General features: G+C 36.5%; 1 protein-coding gene across 1 annotated transcript in view; it reads right to left on the reverse strand.

Annotated features, from left to right (window-relative positions):
• Window positions 1-20369, reverse strand: part of TRABD2B (TraB domain containing 2B) — a 247878-nt gene that overhangs the window by 56336 nt on the left and 171173 nt on the right. The window contains exon 4 of the mRNA XM_063300126.1: window positions 7845-8019. Coding sequence (XP_063156196.1) covers window positions 7845-8019 — 175 coding nt within the window. The remainder of the gene's footprint in view (window positions 1-7844; window positions 8020-20369) is intronic.

The raw sequence follows: 20369 nt of genomic DNA on the forward strand, positions 1-20369 counted from the left end.
ATTCCACAGGTATATGAAATATGTGGATGGGGAAATGAGAACACATCTAATCCCTGTCCCTAACATTTATGCAGTTGCTGTAAAGGTTTGAAATCTGATTGCTAGTGGAATTAGTAGACATGTGATTTTGAATGAAAGGGTAATTCTAACGTTCTGTTCCCTAACCACCACAATTTACATCCATATTTTCTGGACTTTCAAACTGGAAGAAAAAAATTCACAGTTGAAATAAAGCTACATATTTATTATCAAATTCCAACACTCTAAAACACATTTTAAGGGTTCACTACATGACAACAGAAAGCTACATCTTGATACATTTCTATTACAAAATGAATATAGAGAAGTGAACAAATGTAGGAAGGCAAACCTGCTGCAGTGATAAGAGGGATTAATCAAACAAGCTTCTTATCTTTGCCTTCCCTTTCCAGTATAGAATATACAGCTATGATGGAAGGACCCTTCTTTACTTCTCCATACAATCCCACTTATTCATCAACAATGTATCTTCACAAATCCTTAACTAAACTAACATAATGTCCTATGTAATTGAATCCAATGGCTTGAAATAATCTTCCTAGTCTGACTTAACTGAGTTGCAGATCATTTTCCAATTGGTTGAGCCATCCAAGACATTAACATACAACTCCTTTACTACTAATTTAGCCCAGATAAATCTCCTGCATGGAATCCAATCACATGTTTGTTGCCATACAGTATGATTTCCAGACTCTGACTCATTCTTTTGGAGATTTCTCATATCTTCCCAATTTATGTGAGCATGAGACCGTGGTATACTTCCATGCAGACTTTAGAGTTTTGGCCTGGAATGCAACGTTATGGGTTTTTCATAAGTGAAATCTGAGCTCAGCTGTAATGACAGTGTAGAACTGCAATCATGTAGTACATGACTTTGGGGCATAGAAGCATTTAGAGAAAAATCAACACTTGTACTACAGGTGACAGGAGACATGGCAGTTACAGTTCTCAGAAAGATTGTTCAAAATGTAACAAAAATTGGAGGGACAGGAGTTTCAACTGGAACATTACCTGGCATTGTAGAATAGTTGCTAAAAGAGGGAGGTGATTTAGAACACATCACTGCCAGAAATTCATGAGGTGGCTTTCACCAAGGCAGTATCTCCCTGCCTCAATAATCTATACAGGGCTATTGTAAGGACTGACAAGCTATATGAAACAGAGCTCTCAAAATCAGATACATTAATACTACAATATTACACATTACAGATGTTTAGCAGGGATTATGAACATAGTAAGTAACTTTATTGATTAGTCAAATGACCATATCAGAAAGTTGGGCATCAGCCACTATAAGATATAAAATATAAACTATGATGCATATTTTATATTTTATATCTTAAAACAACTAAAATACAATAAAATTAGCTAAAATATACTATGGTGCGATAAAATATGATAAAATACAGTAGGGTAAAATGAAGATAAAATTGTAAGATAAAAATGCAAGATATAATAAAACAGGTAATAAAATACAGAAACAATGTGAGTTTAAATGAATTCATCACCTTTACATGCCACCCCAATGCGTTCTATAAATTGCGTTCTCAGTTGTACAGCCCTAACTATAAACTTAACAGTTCTATTGACCACATACGTATTTGTACCCTGGAGGAAGTAACATAATCTTTTATTACGGTCCCAGTATGTGGTTCTGTCAATGGGATTATGAACATATAAACCACAGTTTAGAAAACTAAAGAATGTTACATGATTTCTATACCCTGTATTGCTTATCTACAATTTACCATTATATGGATTAGGTTGGTTCTAACAGTGAATCCCATGTTATCCCTACTACTACAATTTCCACTACTATGAACAGTAATAATGTACGGATAATGATGAATTTATGAAAGAAAGTATTTTAGCAGGATCGTAGTCAGTTCACACAACATCATATTCTTCTATATGAAGATTTGAACAGAATACCATCTAAACTTAATATCAGTTTTGCTAATATAGTAAAAGTCTAATGTATTCTCTCATCCTAAAGACATTTGTGTTATGTTTATAGATAGAGATATATTTGAGTTTAAGAAGAGGATGTTACATATTTAAAGCTGGGGTGATCAATTACTGTTTGTTTTTTCATTACTGCAAGCATTGGTAAGTCCTGGGTGCAACCCAACACTACTCTTGCAGTCCAAAGGACCTAATATGAATATTTGTAGCCTACCTCCACTTTTCATCTAAGACTTCAAATAAATGAAGACATTCTTCAACATGACACTGTGTGAAATTTCAATCTAATGATTCAATTCCAAAGAAATTCAATTAAATCACCCTTTTAAAATGAATCTCCAAATGGAATACCAAATGGACTTAAGTGTTAGAATGAAACTTGTCCCTTCAAATCGATCTGGCAGCTTGATGGATATTAGCTCATGCACGCACACACACACTTTTAGTAAACCAAGGGGATTTGACTTCAGAATTCAAATGGGTGATTGAATTTAATTCAATTCTTTTAACTAAATAGAACATTAGGATTGAATCTCTCCCTGTTTTGTCCTTTGTCTTAGGAATTTTTCATGAGGTGAAGAGGGACTGAGGCTAGAAAAGATTTTTTCATCTTTGGCGTCTATTCTTAGGAACAACATTCTTCTAGAAGTTAGACTGGTCCTCTCAGTGATGCCCTGCTGGAAGTTAGTGATCACCACCGTGCTTTGCTTTTTATTATGTTTTCTTCATTTTTTTATTCTTACTGCCAGATTTGGTGTTGGAGTGGTTCTGGGCGATGGTATTACACGTGTTGTAGACTACATTTTTAATTGTTTATTAGTCTCTTCCCCTTTTCTTATTTTGGAGATTTTACTGAAGTTGTTTTTACTGTTCTTAAAGGTTATGGGGTTTTAAAATTGTCTTTCACTTTATTCTAAGTTGCCAGGAATAAGAATGATATGGCATACAAATTCAATAAACAGACAAATTGAAGCCTGCATATTATTATGAGACCATGGCCCAATCAAGATATTTATATGAGGTTTTTTTCCCCCCATGTTTCTTATGGCTACATTACTACCATTGCTTTTTGTGTGAATTGATACGGTTGGCAACATGTCAGGTGACCTAGCCTCCCCAAGACTACTGCTGTAGCTACTTGGAACTGTTGTTCTATTGAAATGGCTGAAAACTGATCTGCCTTGAACCTAAAATTGCCATTTGTTAACTGCTGCTATAGCAGTAGCTTATATTGGGCTGATGAACCACCTAATTAAATCTCAGTTTTATGAACCAGTGGGGCAAGGGGAAGCTGTCCGTTAAATCCAAAGGTATGCAATTGATGTAATTTACATCATTAGCATCGATTTATATACTTCATACAACTGAGACAATTTACTTCATTTTGTCCATTTAAATCATTTATTAGGTAAATTGATGCAAACTACATTAATTTCATTAATTGTCCGAAGCATTCCAGAGAAAACAGATTTTGTTCACTGGTTGGAGTGAAGACTGAAGTAAAATCTGTCTGTTGTATCTGACAACTGCTGAATGGGGGGGGGGCAGTTTCTGAAATCAAATTTTTACTGTAAGTTTCTGAAGTGCATTCCATTTTCCTTTGCTTGTTGAGCAAGCATATGCATGTTTCAGGGCATTTAGAAGCTTCAGTACCTGTGTAGCAGTTCTCAGTTTTGGTTTATGTGGTAACCCACATACAGCTATGATGGAAGGACCCTTCTTTACTTCTCCATACAATCCCACTTATTCATCAACAATGTATCTTCACAAATCCTTAACTAAACTAACATAATGTCCTATGTAATTGAATCCAATGGCTTGAAATAATCTTCCTAGTCTGACTTAACTGAGTTGCAGATCATTTTCCAATTGGTTGAGCCATCCAAGACGTTAACATACAACTCCTTTACTACTAATTTAGCCCAGATTAATCTCCTGCATGGAATCCAATCACATGTTTGTTGCCATACAGTATGATTTCCAGACTCTGACTCATTCTTTTGGAGATTTCTCATATCTTCCCAATTTAAAAGCCCTTAAAATAATTTAGACAAAAGGAGGGGTTATTAATGTATAGCAATTCAAACCTTCAGATGGCCAGGGTGAAACAGTGGAGGGTTTTCCATCTCTGGAATGGGCCAATTTAATGCTTTGCCCCAGCATGGCAAATATTACTTTTGCCCAGCAAATTTCTCCATATGAGTCTAGTGATACAGAGAGAGTGGGTCAAGTGATTCCACATCATCCCTTTATGGGAATATTCATTTCACCTTTATTACATCCATTTTATTGAACATATTAGATATGACTGTAGAATTTTATGTGCTTTTAAAGACATTTCTAACAGAGTGGTCAGATTTTGTGCTATCATCCACCCTATAAGACAGCAGCTGACCAAAGTTCTGCATGAGTCAGTTAGCTAATTTGGTTTGGAAGATCTTTAGATAAATCAATGTTAATAAAACCTTAATTAGCACAAGAAAATACATCCTTAGATGTTTGCATACAAAACATGTATTGAGAGAAATATGACTGTTGGATCTTGTTTGCTTTATATTTTATACTTGAATTTTCCATGCCTGTCTAACCAAACCAAACAATTCAGACATTTGGATGTTCTTAACTCTTTGCAGCAATATCCTCTTTATCCTCCAGACCAGGGTTTTCCATTAATGGAAATGTTTTTCCTAAGAATCTCTTATACAACTTTGGTGAAGATCCAGCAAGCTCCTAGTTATTATTACAAGCACTCATTAAAATGGAATATTCTGTTATCTCTGTTGCAGCAACTGTTCTTTTCTTAATTTCAAACAACCTTTACAGTATGATTGTTAATACACTTCTTCTTTGAAAGTAGGCATTAATTTCTCTCTCCCCCAAGTAGTACTTCTGATTCCCTCTTTTCCCAATTGCGAACTCAGAGGCCAAAGAGGAATGTAAAGAAATTACATATAACTTCATAGAATGACAGGCTAGGAGGGAAGGGTTGGGGTTTTGGAAACCACCCCTCTTCATTTTAAGCAAGCCCTCAGGCACAACTGCCTCTGACCAGGGATGTCTATGCAGAATGATAAAGAAATGTTGTAAAATGACACATTGAATCTCTTGTGAAAAAAAGATTCCATCCCAGCAACCATTTATAAAATGATAATATCATATTTGCAGTAGCAGAATTATGAGATCCCCTACCAGATAGCTGCAGTTATATCCATGAGTTGTTTAAGTCACCCATTGACTTACTCTGTAGGATATTTGGGCTCATGCCAGAAAGAAAATGATTTCTTCAAATGAGAAGTTGGTTAATGTCACAGTCCTACAGTTTGGCTAAAGACTATCTAGTTAAACAACAGAGGTTCAAGTGAAATTTCTGAAATTTTCCATCAACATTTCATTCCAAACTATATGCAATTTTTTAAAATACAGTCTATAGTTGTATTTACAAGATGTAATGGTAGTAAAACCTCAGAAGAATATAAACAAAGGTAATCCAGACATTTTGTGAGAAATGGCATCACTACATTGGTGCTTTTTTTAAAAAAAACTTGAGCTTTAGAAAAGCCTGTTCTGATAATTTAATTCTTCCCCAGTGCCTAGGTATACAATACTATAGACTGATATTTTTCTTCTATAGTCCAGTACCATATCCAAACAAATCAGAAACAATAATTCTAATTTGGTATTTTTTTAATGTACTAAATAAGTCCTTAAGATTTATGTCCTACTCATTGATCTCCCATCCTGAAAACTGTTAATTATTACTTACTTTACTCACTACCTGATCAACATGATGATATTGCTGCTGTGTCTTTGACCAAAGAATGAAACATCTGCAGTGACAGACAATGGGAGGGCCTATTTAACCAATAAATCAATGGTTCCATACCACTGGGGCCTCTTTTGTCTTTTATGCTATATCCTGGCAATAAAGAGATGATAGAATTACCATTTGTTTTCTTTGCTGCATGGCTTGCATTAGCTGTGACCAAAGGAGAACAAACTTTTTGCACAGATTTCTTTTCCACACTTTATTGAAATGATGCTGCTCAATAAACAGCATCTGTTTTCAGTTTGGGAGGGAGGAGGGAGAATCACTGCAAGTGTTTGTGATCATCTCATTCTCCCAGGGTACAGCAGTTCATAGAAATCTGATACTCTAGGTGGATATACATGAAGTAGGTCTGTACCTATGGCAAAAAAGCTGCTGTTCTATGGAAGGCAAACAATACATTGGAAATCCCAGGTCCCTGAGGCCAGAATACATGCTGGGGACTAGCTTGCATTCCACATGCAATGTACAGGTTGTTTCAAAATGTTCTTTATCTTACTGTTCCTGCTGATTACCACACTGCATAAAAATGAATACTAGTTGGAGTTCATTTTAAGGTCTTCTTAAATGAAGTTTCTAAACAGTTTAGTTTTCATCCAATTTTCTGAAAATATTCTACATTTGAGATTGTTCATTTTGCTTCACTTCAGCAGAAATGCAGTTGCCAGTGTGAAATTTTGGATCCTGCTCTAGCCTGGCATTCCAAATCCCTGCTCAGCAACAACAAAGTTAGCAGAAGACATATTCCTGGAGTTAAACCTGATTCCGCTTTCACCTAATGGGATGCTTTTTATGAGATGGTGCTTCATAAGTCTGCAGCAAATTACTGCTCAGGCAGGCAATATTCTGTTTTGCAACAAATACTGTTACAAGTAACGGCTAATTCTTTCTCTCCTAAAATGCTAAGGGAAGCCTGGGAAAAAAATGCACACATAGTCTACAGGAAAGGGAAATTAGTTGTTGTCAAATGCTTTCTCTACTGCTTGCCAATGGTAGGCCAGCTTTTAGTTTTCACAGAAGTCTGTCTGAATGTAGGCCTCACCCAATTTAAGACTCAGGTCTATAATCCATCGTGTCAGCAAAGCAGTCTCATGGCATGGAGCCTGCTGCACCAATATAACAAGATCATCTTACAGACTCTGTGTCAAGCCAGGTAATTGCATTAGCAAAGGAAAGTCAGCAGTAGTATCATTTTATGATGCTCTTTAGTGTAGTATTTCCTGCTTGTAGATGGGGAACTGTGGGAACTGAGGAAGATATTATTCACTGCACAAACAACCATGGAGTAAACCCCCACCACACACAATATAATCTTTTAAATATCGTTGCATTATATATAATAGATAGCTGGGTAAATTTGCCTCTATGTACTGTTCATTTTTAAAAAGATGGTGTGAGTGTCCTAGAGTCTAGCTAAATGTTTATCAGGAGTAGCTTTTCCTGAGCATCTGTAACCTCTGTACAGTTTTATGGTACATGCAGTCATTAGTTCTTCAAGAACTTAACAATTTTGACTCATTAACAGGATTAGGTGACTAATCCATCTCTTCAAGGTTAATAGTACACAGGAAATTGAGCCAATGTTTCATACGTGCTCATCCAATCTAAATGAAAATAATGGATTTGAAACAAATAGAAACTGGATAATTGGTAGAGGTAATAACAAATAATAGTTGCAATACCAGCAATTAGATTCAGGGGAACATGGTAAAACCCTGAATTCTTATCTGTCACATATAAAAATCCAATCCAGGCAACAATACCAACGTTGTCCATGTTTTACAGTAACAGTAGCCACTGAAAAAGTACCTCTAAAAAGAGCACTTTGTCTTTGTTCCCATGGCCCAGTCTTGAATAATTTGGGACTGAGATGCTTTGGAAAAGGAGTAAATGGTAGAGAAGAGTAAAGATATGGGGAAGAAATTACAAAGTTAAACTAGATCAGAAAATGAGATTAATTATCCCATCCCATCCCATCATGTTGAAATCAGCAGAAAACGTATTCAGGCCCTACCTGCTCCAAAGGCAAAGAAGAAACTCCTGTCAGTGTTCTCTCTTAACAAAGCCATCACTCTTTTCCCCATTCTCTCATTTCTCTTGTAGATCAGTTCCTGTCGGAAATACCTGTCAATCTCTTGAGCTGTAACCTGCTCATGTGGAGGAAGCGTTGTGTTGATGAAATTAGGGAGCTGGAATGAAAAACAGGAATAACTCTCAATAAGAAAACATGCAAGGGAGAGGATGGTGGGTATGAGAAAATAATTGAAAGGGCAGGAGTGGTTGACTACTTTGGGACTGCCTGTGGCAGTTTCCTGGTCTTTCCAGCAACTAACCAAAAAAAAAAAGTGTAGCTTTCTTTGCCTCCATAACTCATTTTCTAATTTGGGCTGAATGAGTTATGGAGACTTCATAAGATTGCTGGATTGTTACTAGTTACGGTCAGAAACATGGCTCAAACTTTAGACCACCTCTTTGTAGACATCTACTAAAAGTAAAGACACTCTTGAGTCAAGCTTGACTCCTGATAACTGGACCCATGCAGTTTTCTTGACAGCTTTACATTATTTCAGGATGTTTTCTTTACTTCTTAGTCTAGCCAACAGCTCTGACATTCCCAGGTCACCCATCCAACCATTAACCTGGGCTGACCCTGCTTAGTTTCCATGATCAGCCAGGATCAGACCTTTAAATAATGACCAAAAGTGTATATTGGTGATTTTGGGGGAATGGGGACCGGAATGTGTGAACTAAATTGAGTTACATAACAGAATTTTGTTTGTTTGTTTGTTTATTTATCAGACTTTATCACCGCCCATCTCCCTCCCAAGGAGGGACTCTGGGCGGTTTACAATAAAAAGATCCTAAGATCCTAAAACGGTTGTTGTTTTTTTTGACATGGATAAAGCACACTACTGTATATCATACTATTGAAGCTGTTTCTTTGAAAATAACTAAAAATACAACAAAGTCAAGATTTTAGTTGGTCAGACTAGCAGTCCAATTAAAAATACAAGATAGAAAGTAAATATAAATTAAAGTAAGGACAAAAGTAACTGTTAGTGCACAATACGAACACAAAAAGAAACTGTTTTAGAGTTAAGGCTTAATCCAAATAAATGGCTTGGGTGTCAGGTTTAAATGATGTTTGGTCTCCAATTCTTGGTTATTTTAGGCTCCTGGGACTATTAATAATAGGGAGTTCAGTTTCCTTGAGAAAGATTAGGCAAAAAGGGGATGGGTGGAAAAAAATTGTGAATTATGGCAAAGCAGGGAAAGGAGTCCAGAAAGAGGAATCAGAAATAAGGGGCACGGGTGTTGGAAATTATGGAGGTTCATCTCCTGCTATTAAGCAGCATTTGGCAAAAAAAAAAAATAGCATCAAAGACAAGAAAAAGGAAAGCACACACATTCAAGGTGAATCAGGTAAAAGTGTATGGAGGCTCCAATTTATTAAAAAAAAAATCTTCCCAAGATCCCCAAGGGATTACCTTTCCTGTGGGTCCTATTGATCCAGTTTAGACAAAAGGTGGAGAATGGAGGCCTGGACCTAGGCCACAAAGCAACATAAAATGGTTTAAACTGTAATGAGTATATCACTGTAAAGTACTAGGATACTTTCCCTGCCAATCTTTGACTGGGATTTAGCTTTCATAATATGCTTTCACTCTGTAGCTCTTGATAAATTTCTCCTCAAGTTTATTTAGCAGCCCTGCCTATTTCTTCAGAAGCATATCCAGAGGCATGTGGATATTTGGAGCAGGAAGCAGCTATGGCACTATCTGATCAAAGCTGGAAAAATTTTGATATATAGGAATCTTGTCTTGATGGGACCACCAAAGTTTCCATGGAAATAGCTGTTTGTGGTTTCTTTCTCTAGGCTTGAGGCCTAAAGTCTGCACCAATTCAAAAGCAGCTCAAGACCTTTGTGATCCAATGATATCTGCTGTGTTTCAGCATTGAGCCGATTTATTTCGGGCATAACTGCAACGTGTTTAAAACCACAGTAAAGCTACTCTTTTCTTCCAAATTCTGTGGTTCTAGGGGTTCCTTTTGGCAAGTGCTATTGCTTCAATACATCTCTTGGCTCCTGGTTTTTACTTCTTTCAATGGGAAAGGCAGCTTGCCAACTTTGCAGCTTTCCACTGTTCATTTTTTGAGGGATGGAAGGTTGGGGGGAGGCCTTTTTTGCATACAAGACGGTGCACACAACATGAAGAAATTGACTGAGGTTGGAGGGGTTAAGCAATGTATTTCATTTTCTGTTTGCATGGAGTTGGCATAAGTGAAATTTATCACTCTACTGTAGGACAGGGTTTCTCAACCAGGGTTCTGTGGAAGCCTAGGGTTCTGCAAGAGGTCACTAGGGAGATCACAATTTATTTTAAAAATTATTTCAAATTCGGGCAACTTCACATTAAAGAGGTAAGTTTCATTCTTTATTTTTAGTTTAAGAATACTGCTAATGCATATATGCAGGCCTACCCATGAAATGAATATAAAAATTCTGTAACTTCTGGCCTACATTTGAGCCTGAATGTGCAGGGGTTCCCCGAGGCCTCAAAAGTATTTCAAGGGTTCCTCCAGGGTCAAAAGGTTGAGAAAGGCTGCTCTAGGACCAATAGCATCTTGGAGCACAGCAGATATTGTATTATGTTCTTTGCTTCTTGTTTTCATTGTTTTAAGGTGGACATTTAAGTTGCCATTTTCATTACAATTCTCTTGTTATAGACTTCTGCCTGCTTACTGACATTTGAAATCTTGACTCCCTCAAAAAACAAAAACAAAAGCACTTTGATAAGTAGATGCAATCAAAATACATGCACCTATTTGTCTGAAGCATGATAATTATCATTTTCTGATAAAGACTATAGTATCTGGAAATTTCATCAGTTCTATCAAAGAGGGGGAAAATGTCTATTTGTTGATTTCAAATGAGAGCCATGAAGTTTGAATCAAAGTTCAGATTTAGCTGCCAAGTCAAATCAGGCACTCTCTGAATCAGGCTGTTTTCCAAACCAGTAAATGAAAATCCAACCCCCATAATACAAACCAACTGATAAATGATAATTTTACAATACTCTGGTGTCTAGTAATTCAGTTAAATATACCCACTTATCAGTGCTCTTCTATTTCTTGCCCTGAGTTAATAGTAATGACAAGATATGACCAATTTCCAGTTACACAGTAAAAGCTACCACTTTTTACTGCAAGATAGGAGTACCAAAGAGTTTCATTCTCTTTAAGGAGGTGTATTTACATTATACTAATTACATCATGTACCATAAATTCTCCCTATAATAAACACTAAACCCATCTTCTAAACTCATTTTCCCATTTGCTTCCATATGGGAAGCATCAAAAGCAAAGCTTCTTTAAAGTGGCTTAATTTTATTAATTATCAGACAAATCATTTTAAAAAAAACATGGGAGGGTGCTCTTTTTATTTTTAACACTTTTAATATTTTTCTGTTTCCTGTTATGGTTTAATATTTTAAAAATGAAAATGTGGGATTAAGCCTAAGAATATAAAAGGTGTTAATAGGAATTAACATTCTGGATCCACAACCCTCACTAAGCCTTCCAAGAAATAAGCAAAAAGAACTAGAGAAAGTCCTTTGTTTCACTTTCAGTTCTTGAATTCATATGACACCTTTGCTTGGTTCATACTAGCTGCATCATTACACATAAGGATTGTGTTACTCTAACAGCAATATACTTGTTCATGACAAAAGCATATTTAAGTAATTTAAACATATTCTTAATAATGGTTTTTGTAATGGTTTTTTAATCGTTTCTCCAAAAAAAGAAGGCAGATCAGAATAATAATAACAACAACAACAACACTGTCATTTTAAATACAATACTTCTTTCTAAGGTAAGTTATTACATTTCTAATGACCTTAATCCTCACTGCAACTGTTCTGTGGCTTAGGACAAGAGAGATAAATGACCCAAGTATGCATGTTTTGCAAAGTAATGTAACCATAGAGCAAATCCTGTTGCTGAGTCCATTAATCATCAATACTTCTCTCTTTGTATTTATGTTCCTTTCTACTCTTTGACATACACCATGCTTGGTTCAAAAAAAGCAACCGCTCCTTGTTGATTTATCAGAAATTGCTTCTTAAATCACAGGGATTTAAGAAAGCTTCACTTACTCAGATGGAGAAGTTCCTTTTTAAACACACATTTCAAAGATACTCATGAAAACAAAATTTGTTTCCATTTCATGAGAAAAATGCTGAGGCATAGCACAAAGAATTTAATTGATGCAAGGGACCTGGTAACTTAGTATAAACACTTGCTCCTCTAGTTTCAGAAATACTTTTTTGGCTACAGTCATGCAAAATTTACATGTAACACCAATAAAAATTCTTTAAAAATAGCATAAGTCATGCAGGAGACAGAATTCAGTTCAAGCTGGGCAGATGAGTTCTTCATCAAGAAGTTTGTGACTTCAGCCCTTGAAGGAACTATCAGTTGTTCCCAAAGAAATGTTGGGACAGCCCTCCCTCTAATATTCTGGTACCACTTAAAATCTGAGAGAAAGCAGAAAGAGGAAAGCCGTTCCAGGAAACTGGTGCTATCAGCTCCTGAGAAGAGCCTTAGGGTTCTTGGCAGATGAGTGGTACATAAATGAATCTTGCAGGTCCTTTCTGGGGAAAAAGAGGAACATCAGGAATTCTTTTACATTTCCTCTTAAATATAGCCAAGAAAAAAACAGAATGGGTATGGGGTTAGAAATTAGTAAAAAAAGTTAGCTTGCTCAGCAAGCAAGATCAACAACAGCTTGAATTTGGTAGCAGCATCTTTACAGTTCCCCTAGATATATTTTAAGAAGATAGGAATGAATATAACAATAGGCTGGGTCACTTCTCCAGACTATAGACTCACAGATTATTTAGATGTCATTGCTTGATTAGAGAGCTAAATTAAATGACATATTAACAAGTCAGTGAATGTTGTGCTTAGTCAATGCAGTAATTGTCCCAGTTAAATTCATCTCAGTCCTAAAGTGCAGAGCTCAAGTGTAGAGAAGGGAAGAACAAGGAGCATTCTATCAGACTTGGGGCACCAACCTAGATTAAATTCCATTCCTAACTGGGACTAAACTGTACATCATTCTTGTATCCAGATGTTCATACAAATTGCAAATTTATGCAAATTATGCAATTCCTGGTATCTGCTAACTTACATGAAACATCTAGTTCTTGTAAAAAACTATGAGGAATTTGTCTGTTTTTTTGTAGCCATTCAAAAATGTCAGTGGACTTCCTCCTAGATACATATGTCTGTGATTGCAAATAAATGAATACTTTCTAGAAATAATAGGAGTAATCACTATGGGTGGCCACACATGACTCAGTGGAGCATTGGGCAGGGCGGTGGTGGTAAGGGACAATATACACCATTACATCATGTCGCAAAATCAGAGACGTATATATTTGTGTCAGATATTGGGATGTACAATAAGTACCTAACAGTGTATTTGTCACTGCACATGTGTCGTCATTTCCCTGAGGGCAACTATGGTAGTAATAGTAGTAGTGAAGCTTTTTATGTTTACTTGCAAAAAACACAACACTAAGTCAAAGGAAGGAGGGAGGGAGGAGATAGCTTTTCGGCTTGTTAAAAGATAATTGAGTTAACACATTGCATTATGTATTATGTATTTGGTTTGGGCTTAATGTGCTATATCCTGTTCTGTAAATAATGCATGATTCAGGAATTCAGCCTGTAGTGGCTTACTCAACACATTATAGTTAAGCAAACACACACACACACACAGAGAGAGACAGAGAGAGAGAGAGAGAGACAGAGAGAGAGAGAGAGAGAGAATACACTGGTTACTATATCAAATATATTATGTCCATAAGGTATTTCCAAATGGACTGCCATCTACTTTTGCAAGAGGTTCAGAAAACTTACAGGACATGTAGAATTAAGTGAAAATATCATTTTCAGCTGAATTAGAAATCACATTATCCTTCTTTTTTCCCTGAGGGCACAATATAGCCCTTTCCTGAAATGCTAAGTTTTAAAAAGTATGAAAGTTCTGTAGTCTGTGCCACAAATTCTCAAGAGTGCACACACCCACTCTCAAACTGTCTCCTTCACAGGAGTGCTACAGTAAATATAATTGGGTTTTAACTGAGTCAGCATTCCATGAGTGCAATGACTTTTCCATCCTGATTTTTTGCTGGCACAGGCAAATGTCCCACATTCTGGGGTATTTTATATAAAATTTTATTGTGCATTACAGCAAAGAACAGAATAACAATATTTTCTTAGGGGACTTCCAGAGACCAGCTTTTCTGTTGCTAAGGGCTTCTAAATTCACATTTGAACAGGGTGAGATTTGAGCAGCCTGTTCTCTTTCAGTGTAATATGAAGATGCTATGAACACCACTGAACTTACAGTGCTTTCAGGGAGCCAGTCAGAATGAGTTCTTCCTTTGCCATTAAGTACCTCACCAATTTGGGTTCAATTCTTGGCCAGTAGCCAAGCTCCTCCCCAGTTAAAAGCAACATTATTTTTTGCAAATGGAAGCTCCCTGTTTGCACAAAACCTCACTCAGAACTGTAGCAGGAAGGAATCAAGACCGAACAAATAGTGGATGCTGAGTTACAACTTTGACTATTAGCACTAGGCTCTGATTTCAGATAGATCGTTAGTAATATCGGGAAGTACCCTTGTTCTATATCTATCTATCTATCTATCTATCTATCTATCTATCTATCTATCTATCTATCTATCTATCTATCTATCTATCTATCTATCGGCTTGCAATCAAACTTTCCATAAATGTATTTATGGAATCTAGGGGAAAAGGCTTGTTATTAAGAAAAACATAAGCTTTGATACAGCAAATGGCTTTCTAAGGTATATTACTTTTATATTAGCAGTAGGGTCTGCAAGTTCTTTGCTGCTTTCTATGTTAATTACAACATAATATTCCATTTTCTCTAATGGAATCGAACTGTCTTCCTCAGTGTTAATAAAACAAAATTTATCCAACATTGGAAGACTGACATTCTTCAGAAGTGAAAGTTATTTATCAGCCACCTTTCAGCATAGAGGTTGCTTTAGTTCCCAGTTTATAAACTATTTGTCTGTTTTTTGTGGTGATTCGTGCCAAAACAGAACAGAACAGAACAGAACAGAACAGAACAGAACAAAACAAAACAAAACAAAACAAAACAAAACAAAACAAAACAAAACAAAACATAGCTATAACTGGTCTAGGCATCTTCAAATCACTCCTGTGTTTGTGGCCACTAGAAATGCATAGGTAAAATTGATGGTTTCATTAATCAACCACTCTATCAGATTTAGCTTAGAAATTCTGCTTAAAATGAAACTGTTGCTGAATTTACAAATAAGACAATAGTTTATTTTTAGCTCTTTTTTCATTTATCTGTTGCATAATGTACCTCACCTATATTCACACAACACACTAATTTCTGATTTGATTAACTATGGTTTAATTTGCTGGGTTATACCATGAGAAATCTTTTGATAGCTGGGGTCCACATTTAATCTTTCTGGGGTGACTAGGATGATAAAGCAGACTGGGCAGGGCCAGGATTTCCTAGGAGTTTTATCTTGCTTTGGGGGAGAGGGGGAAGTTGAGATTTTATCTTGTTTTTAAAGCCATGTACTTTAGAACTTACACTACAGGTATTTTTCTTTATCTTTTAAAAATTTCTTTATTATATCTACGTACTACTGATTCCATAAGGACTCCATGCAGTTTATAGTATCTTACTAAAGCAATAAATACTTAAAAATAATAAAATATAAAAAAGATTTATCCACCACAGCATCTACAAACCAACAATCATCTTAGGTGTTAAAAACTCTACGAAAGAGCTCTGCTTCAACTTCCTTCCTGAAGGCCATCACAATTTCAGAGTCACATTCCATTATCTCGTGCCCCTCCCCTTCATGAATCTCACATACGGCAGAGAATCAACATCCCAACTCAAGATGAACAAACAGGGTGTATCAGTTCTACCTGAAGGAGATAATCCTGAAGATAGGGGGATGCAAGGACATTAAGGCCTTATAGGTTCAAATCAGCAGTTGTTTACGGGTTAAAGCAAGGGCTTTGAATTGTACTCAGAACCGTACTGGTATGCAGTGCCCACAAAACCAGCATTCTACAGTTATGGTGGTTCTCAGCTGCCAATAAGCAGGCTGTCACATTCAGCTGCAGTGTGATCTTCAAAGGCAGCCCTATCTAGAGTGTATCGTAGTAGTCAACCCTAGAAGTGATAAGGACATCAGTTGTTGTTACTAAGCCAGGCCTCTTATTTCAAGAAGGGCCACAACTGGTGCACTATCTGAAGCTGTGGAATGCTTCTTGTAGTCATGGCCTCCTATTGCCTGTCTAGGACAGAACTCTCAAAACAAGTTTAAACTTCCATAAATGAAAGCTGTGATTTTTTGAAGACCTGTAAGTATTTCAGACCTATGATAAAGTTCAAATCTCTCTCCCTTTCTTCTCAATTCTTCCTGTCATTGACAAAAAGTTCCTGCAATTCTACCACTAAAAACATTTATTCAGTCTGGTAGATTAGTTCATATAATGTGGATCAAAGAGAAAATGCAGAATTAAGGGGACACCCTATCACTGGGAATTACACTTCGTAAAAAAAGAAAAATATAACTCTCTTTTGAAAAGAATTTCTCTCAAGAACATTCTTTTTTCAACTTTTGACTTTTTTTATTACTGTATCGTTAGGTATTTGAATGTTGTTGTTTGAAAGACACTTACAGTAAGACCACTGAAGTGGCAAGGAAGCTCTTGTAGTAAATAAATAAGTAAACTAAACAAGAAAAGCAATTTTGAACCCTTGTTTTATTTATTTACTACAAGTGCTCCCTTGCCACTTCAGTCATCTTTCTGTAAGTGTCTTTTAAATGCAGTGTCTTTTTATTTCAAAAATAGTTGATCTGGAAAAACGAAAATGGTAATTTTCTGCAGTAAGGCGCAACATTCCAGCAATGAATAACATCCTAGAGCAAGCAAATTTATTTAATTTGAACAATAGTTCAAATTTAACTTGGATAATCTGGTGGACATGTGTTCTTTTAGTTCCCTTGTGCAGGTATTATCTAAGGCCTGATTTATTCTAGCACTTAGGTTCTTTATGTTGGGCCTCTATTAATGTTAATATAGCCCACTGAATATTATATATACAATCTAAAATCTACAAACCAGGAACCACCTGGAGATGTATTTTATTTCTGTCTCCTACCTCTAGGTCAGGATCTATGTTGCAGACATTATCTCAGTATGTAGGTTATTTTATTCTCTACTTGCTCAATAAGGCATTTTTATATAAAAGGCACAACAGATTTTATTAACAGATCATTCTGTTTGTTAGCATATGGTTCTAATTAAAACTGATGTATCAGGAAAAAGCCAAATGTCACTTAAAAGACTTTGAATTTACATTACGAATTTAGCATCTACATTGTTAATATTAGTCAATAATTAAGAATTGGCCTGTATAGCTTATGTACTTGAAATGATTTCTTAATGCTCATGAAACAATATAATTTGATGGGCATGCTAATGCTCATCTGAATCTGTTTCAAAGACTTTGAGGATATTGTTTTCAATCGCCATCTGTATGACAGTAGAGAATACTGAAGCCCACCAAATGGAAGAGAATGAGTCCATTCAAAAATTGGACATTATTTTATCAATTCTGTATTCTCCTTTGAATATATAGTGTGGATTTCTATTGTCCATTTTATCTTTTCCAGTAATGGGACAACAGTACTATATTGTCCAATTCAGATTTTTACATATATATATATGTTGTGTGTGTGTGTGTGTGTGGTGTGTGTGTGTGTGTGAAAGGTGAAAGGTCCCCTGTGCAAGCACTGAGTCATGTCTGACCCTCTAGAGGGATGCTGCTTTCGCAATGTTTTCTTGGCAGACTATAGCGGGGTGGTTTACCGACCTCAGAAGGATGGAAGGCTGAGTCGACCTGAGGCGGCTACCCAAGAATCCAGCTTCCGCTGGGATCGAACTTGGGTCGTGGGGAGAGTTTCGGTTGCAATACTGCCGCCTACTACTCTGCGCTACACGAGGCATGCACATATATATATATATATATATATATATATATATATATATATATATATATATTAGTATTAATTAATACTGGTAGAATGTACATATTTTAAGTTTCTATAGCATTGAACAGACTTGTTTTATACAGTCACAAGCAAGATGGCCTTTGTATTGGTGCACAGAGTTGCAGATTCCAGAATTCACCAAAAATATAAGTAGAGTGTCCCACGCTGGTAGGCTACTGTCTTCAGAGTATTAGCATAATGAACCTAGAGTTTAGAGGCTCAGCAAACTTCTTATTTCAATAACTCAGGGGAGGGAAGTCTTCTCCTGGCTACAACTATTTCACAAAGTTTTGTTGGGAATAATGGCTTTGTACCCTAAATATGGATTAGGTGTGCATTTTTAAAAAAAACTCATGGTACACAAGTATTACATTCCTTAAATAAATGAGGGTTTTGCTCATCATTCAATACTGTATCTAATGGTCTTGGGCTATACAGTTCATATTTATTGTAACTAGAACATTCCACAGATTTGGAAACTGTCCAGAAACTCAGCTATGTTTTTTATCCAGTGTTAGACCAGAAGCAAATTAATGGTGCAATTAAGACTTATCAAGGGTCTTAAATCTTTAAGGACCGATCTGAAAGCAGGATGTTCTGATAACATATTCAAAAGGGATATGTAGAAACAGCATTGAAATTTATTGCCAAGGAGCACACACACAAATGTTCTCCTCTGAGAAGGTCAGAGAAACATGACATCTTTTTCCTTAAAGGGACTTAGAGTTATTATAACTTTACATAGCCTGGTGGAAGAGTTCACGTAGATAGGTTTTGCTGCACTACCACAACTTTCAGAAATGAGCTTACCCCAATATAGATCAACCAAAGTCTTTGGATGGGAGCAGCATGTAAATCTTACAGTCAGGTGGTCAATCAATAAATAAGCATGGCACCTTCCTTAATTCTCAAGCAGTATGGAGGCTGGGGATTGTGGGATTTAATGACCTCTTAAAATTCTAAATAAAAGGATGAATAATCTAGTTTCCAGGCACATTCTTTTTTCAACTTCAAGGAAATACTACTCACTCCCATTTTGGTTTTCATTCTTCCCTGGAGGCCCTTAAACCTCTATCATCCCTCCTGCTCCTCCTGCTCCTCCTTATGGAAGATGAACTGCACAAATTCTTTTGCTTAAAAAAGAAGTTTGCTGACTTGCATGGGTAACAACCCAGCAGTCAAGGATTAGCCCATGCAGGATGAACTAGAGGTCTGTTTGGAAACACAGAGGACCTGATTTTAACCCTGGAGTTAGTCTTGTCACTGCCAAGCTTCAACTGATGCAGTTTATCCCATTATTGCAAAAACTGCTTTTGTCATATTCAGGCCTGAGTTTTCTACAAGTCCAAATTATTACAATACATCTACCAAAGACATCCAGAAACTGTAATGCACTAAAGATGCAGTAATCACATTGTTAAGGATAGCCAGAAATGGGGGGAAAGTCCTGTTTCTGAAATAATAGAGGAAGATTATGAATTTTGATAACATTTATAATAATTAGAGTCCCAGTCTGTCTGGGTCAGTCCTGGTTTATGTTTGTTGTCCCAGTGTCCACACTCGTTCAGCATATGTTCCAGACTATTCATATTTTAACTAAGTATTATTAGAAATATTATTGACAATGTAACACCAGTGCTACTGGTCCCGCATTTCTTCTTTTTTAACCTGCATCTGTGCATGCAAAACAACCCCTGGGCACCCTTTTCCTGCTGTACCTTCCTTACAAGGCCCCCGAGTAGCCGCTGCCTTCTTACCTGCAGCAGCTGACTTGTGCACCTTGAACTTCTGCTTCCCCTGAGCCATAAATCCCAGGTAAGTCTCTAATTTTCAGTGCAAGAAACCCAGTTTGGATGATACAATATATGATCCCCCTAATAATAGTACACCATGCATATTAAAAATAAAAATGAAGGCTATATAAAAGTAGATGGAAAAGGGGAAAAAATGGAAATCAAAGAAAACTGGGAGTTAGTACAGTGGGAGCTGGATGACAAAATACAGCAGGCAAAAATAAAATCTGGTTCTCACATCACAAAATTTATACCTGAAAATGTATACCCTTGCCTCTTTTAAAAAGGAGAGGGTTTCCAATTTTCAGTGATTTCCCTGCCCTCGTCATTCCCATATATCATCCCAGAGAGTTTCCATCAACATTTCAGATAGGCTGCAGGAAAGCCTATCATTTACAGAAATGGAACTTTGGCATGAATCTGAGGATCAAACTATTTATGAAACTTAATCAACAGCTTGGTTTGTGGTTTTATTTTCCTCAGAAGTAACTGTAGAGACTTCCAGTGTGGATGGGAACTGCAGTAAGGGTGACTACTTGAAAGTGGTCTTCTCTAGCCGCCTTCCACAATGTTTTTCCAACTCCCTAGA

Source organism: Candoia aspera, chromosome 3 (genome assembly GCF_035149785.1).
Source record: "Candoia aspera isolate rCanAsp1 chromosome 3, rCanAsp1.hap2, whole genome shotgun sequence".
NCBI lineage: Eukaryota > Metazoa > Chordata > Lepidosauria > Squamata > Boidae > Candoia > Candoia aspera.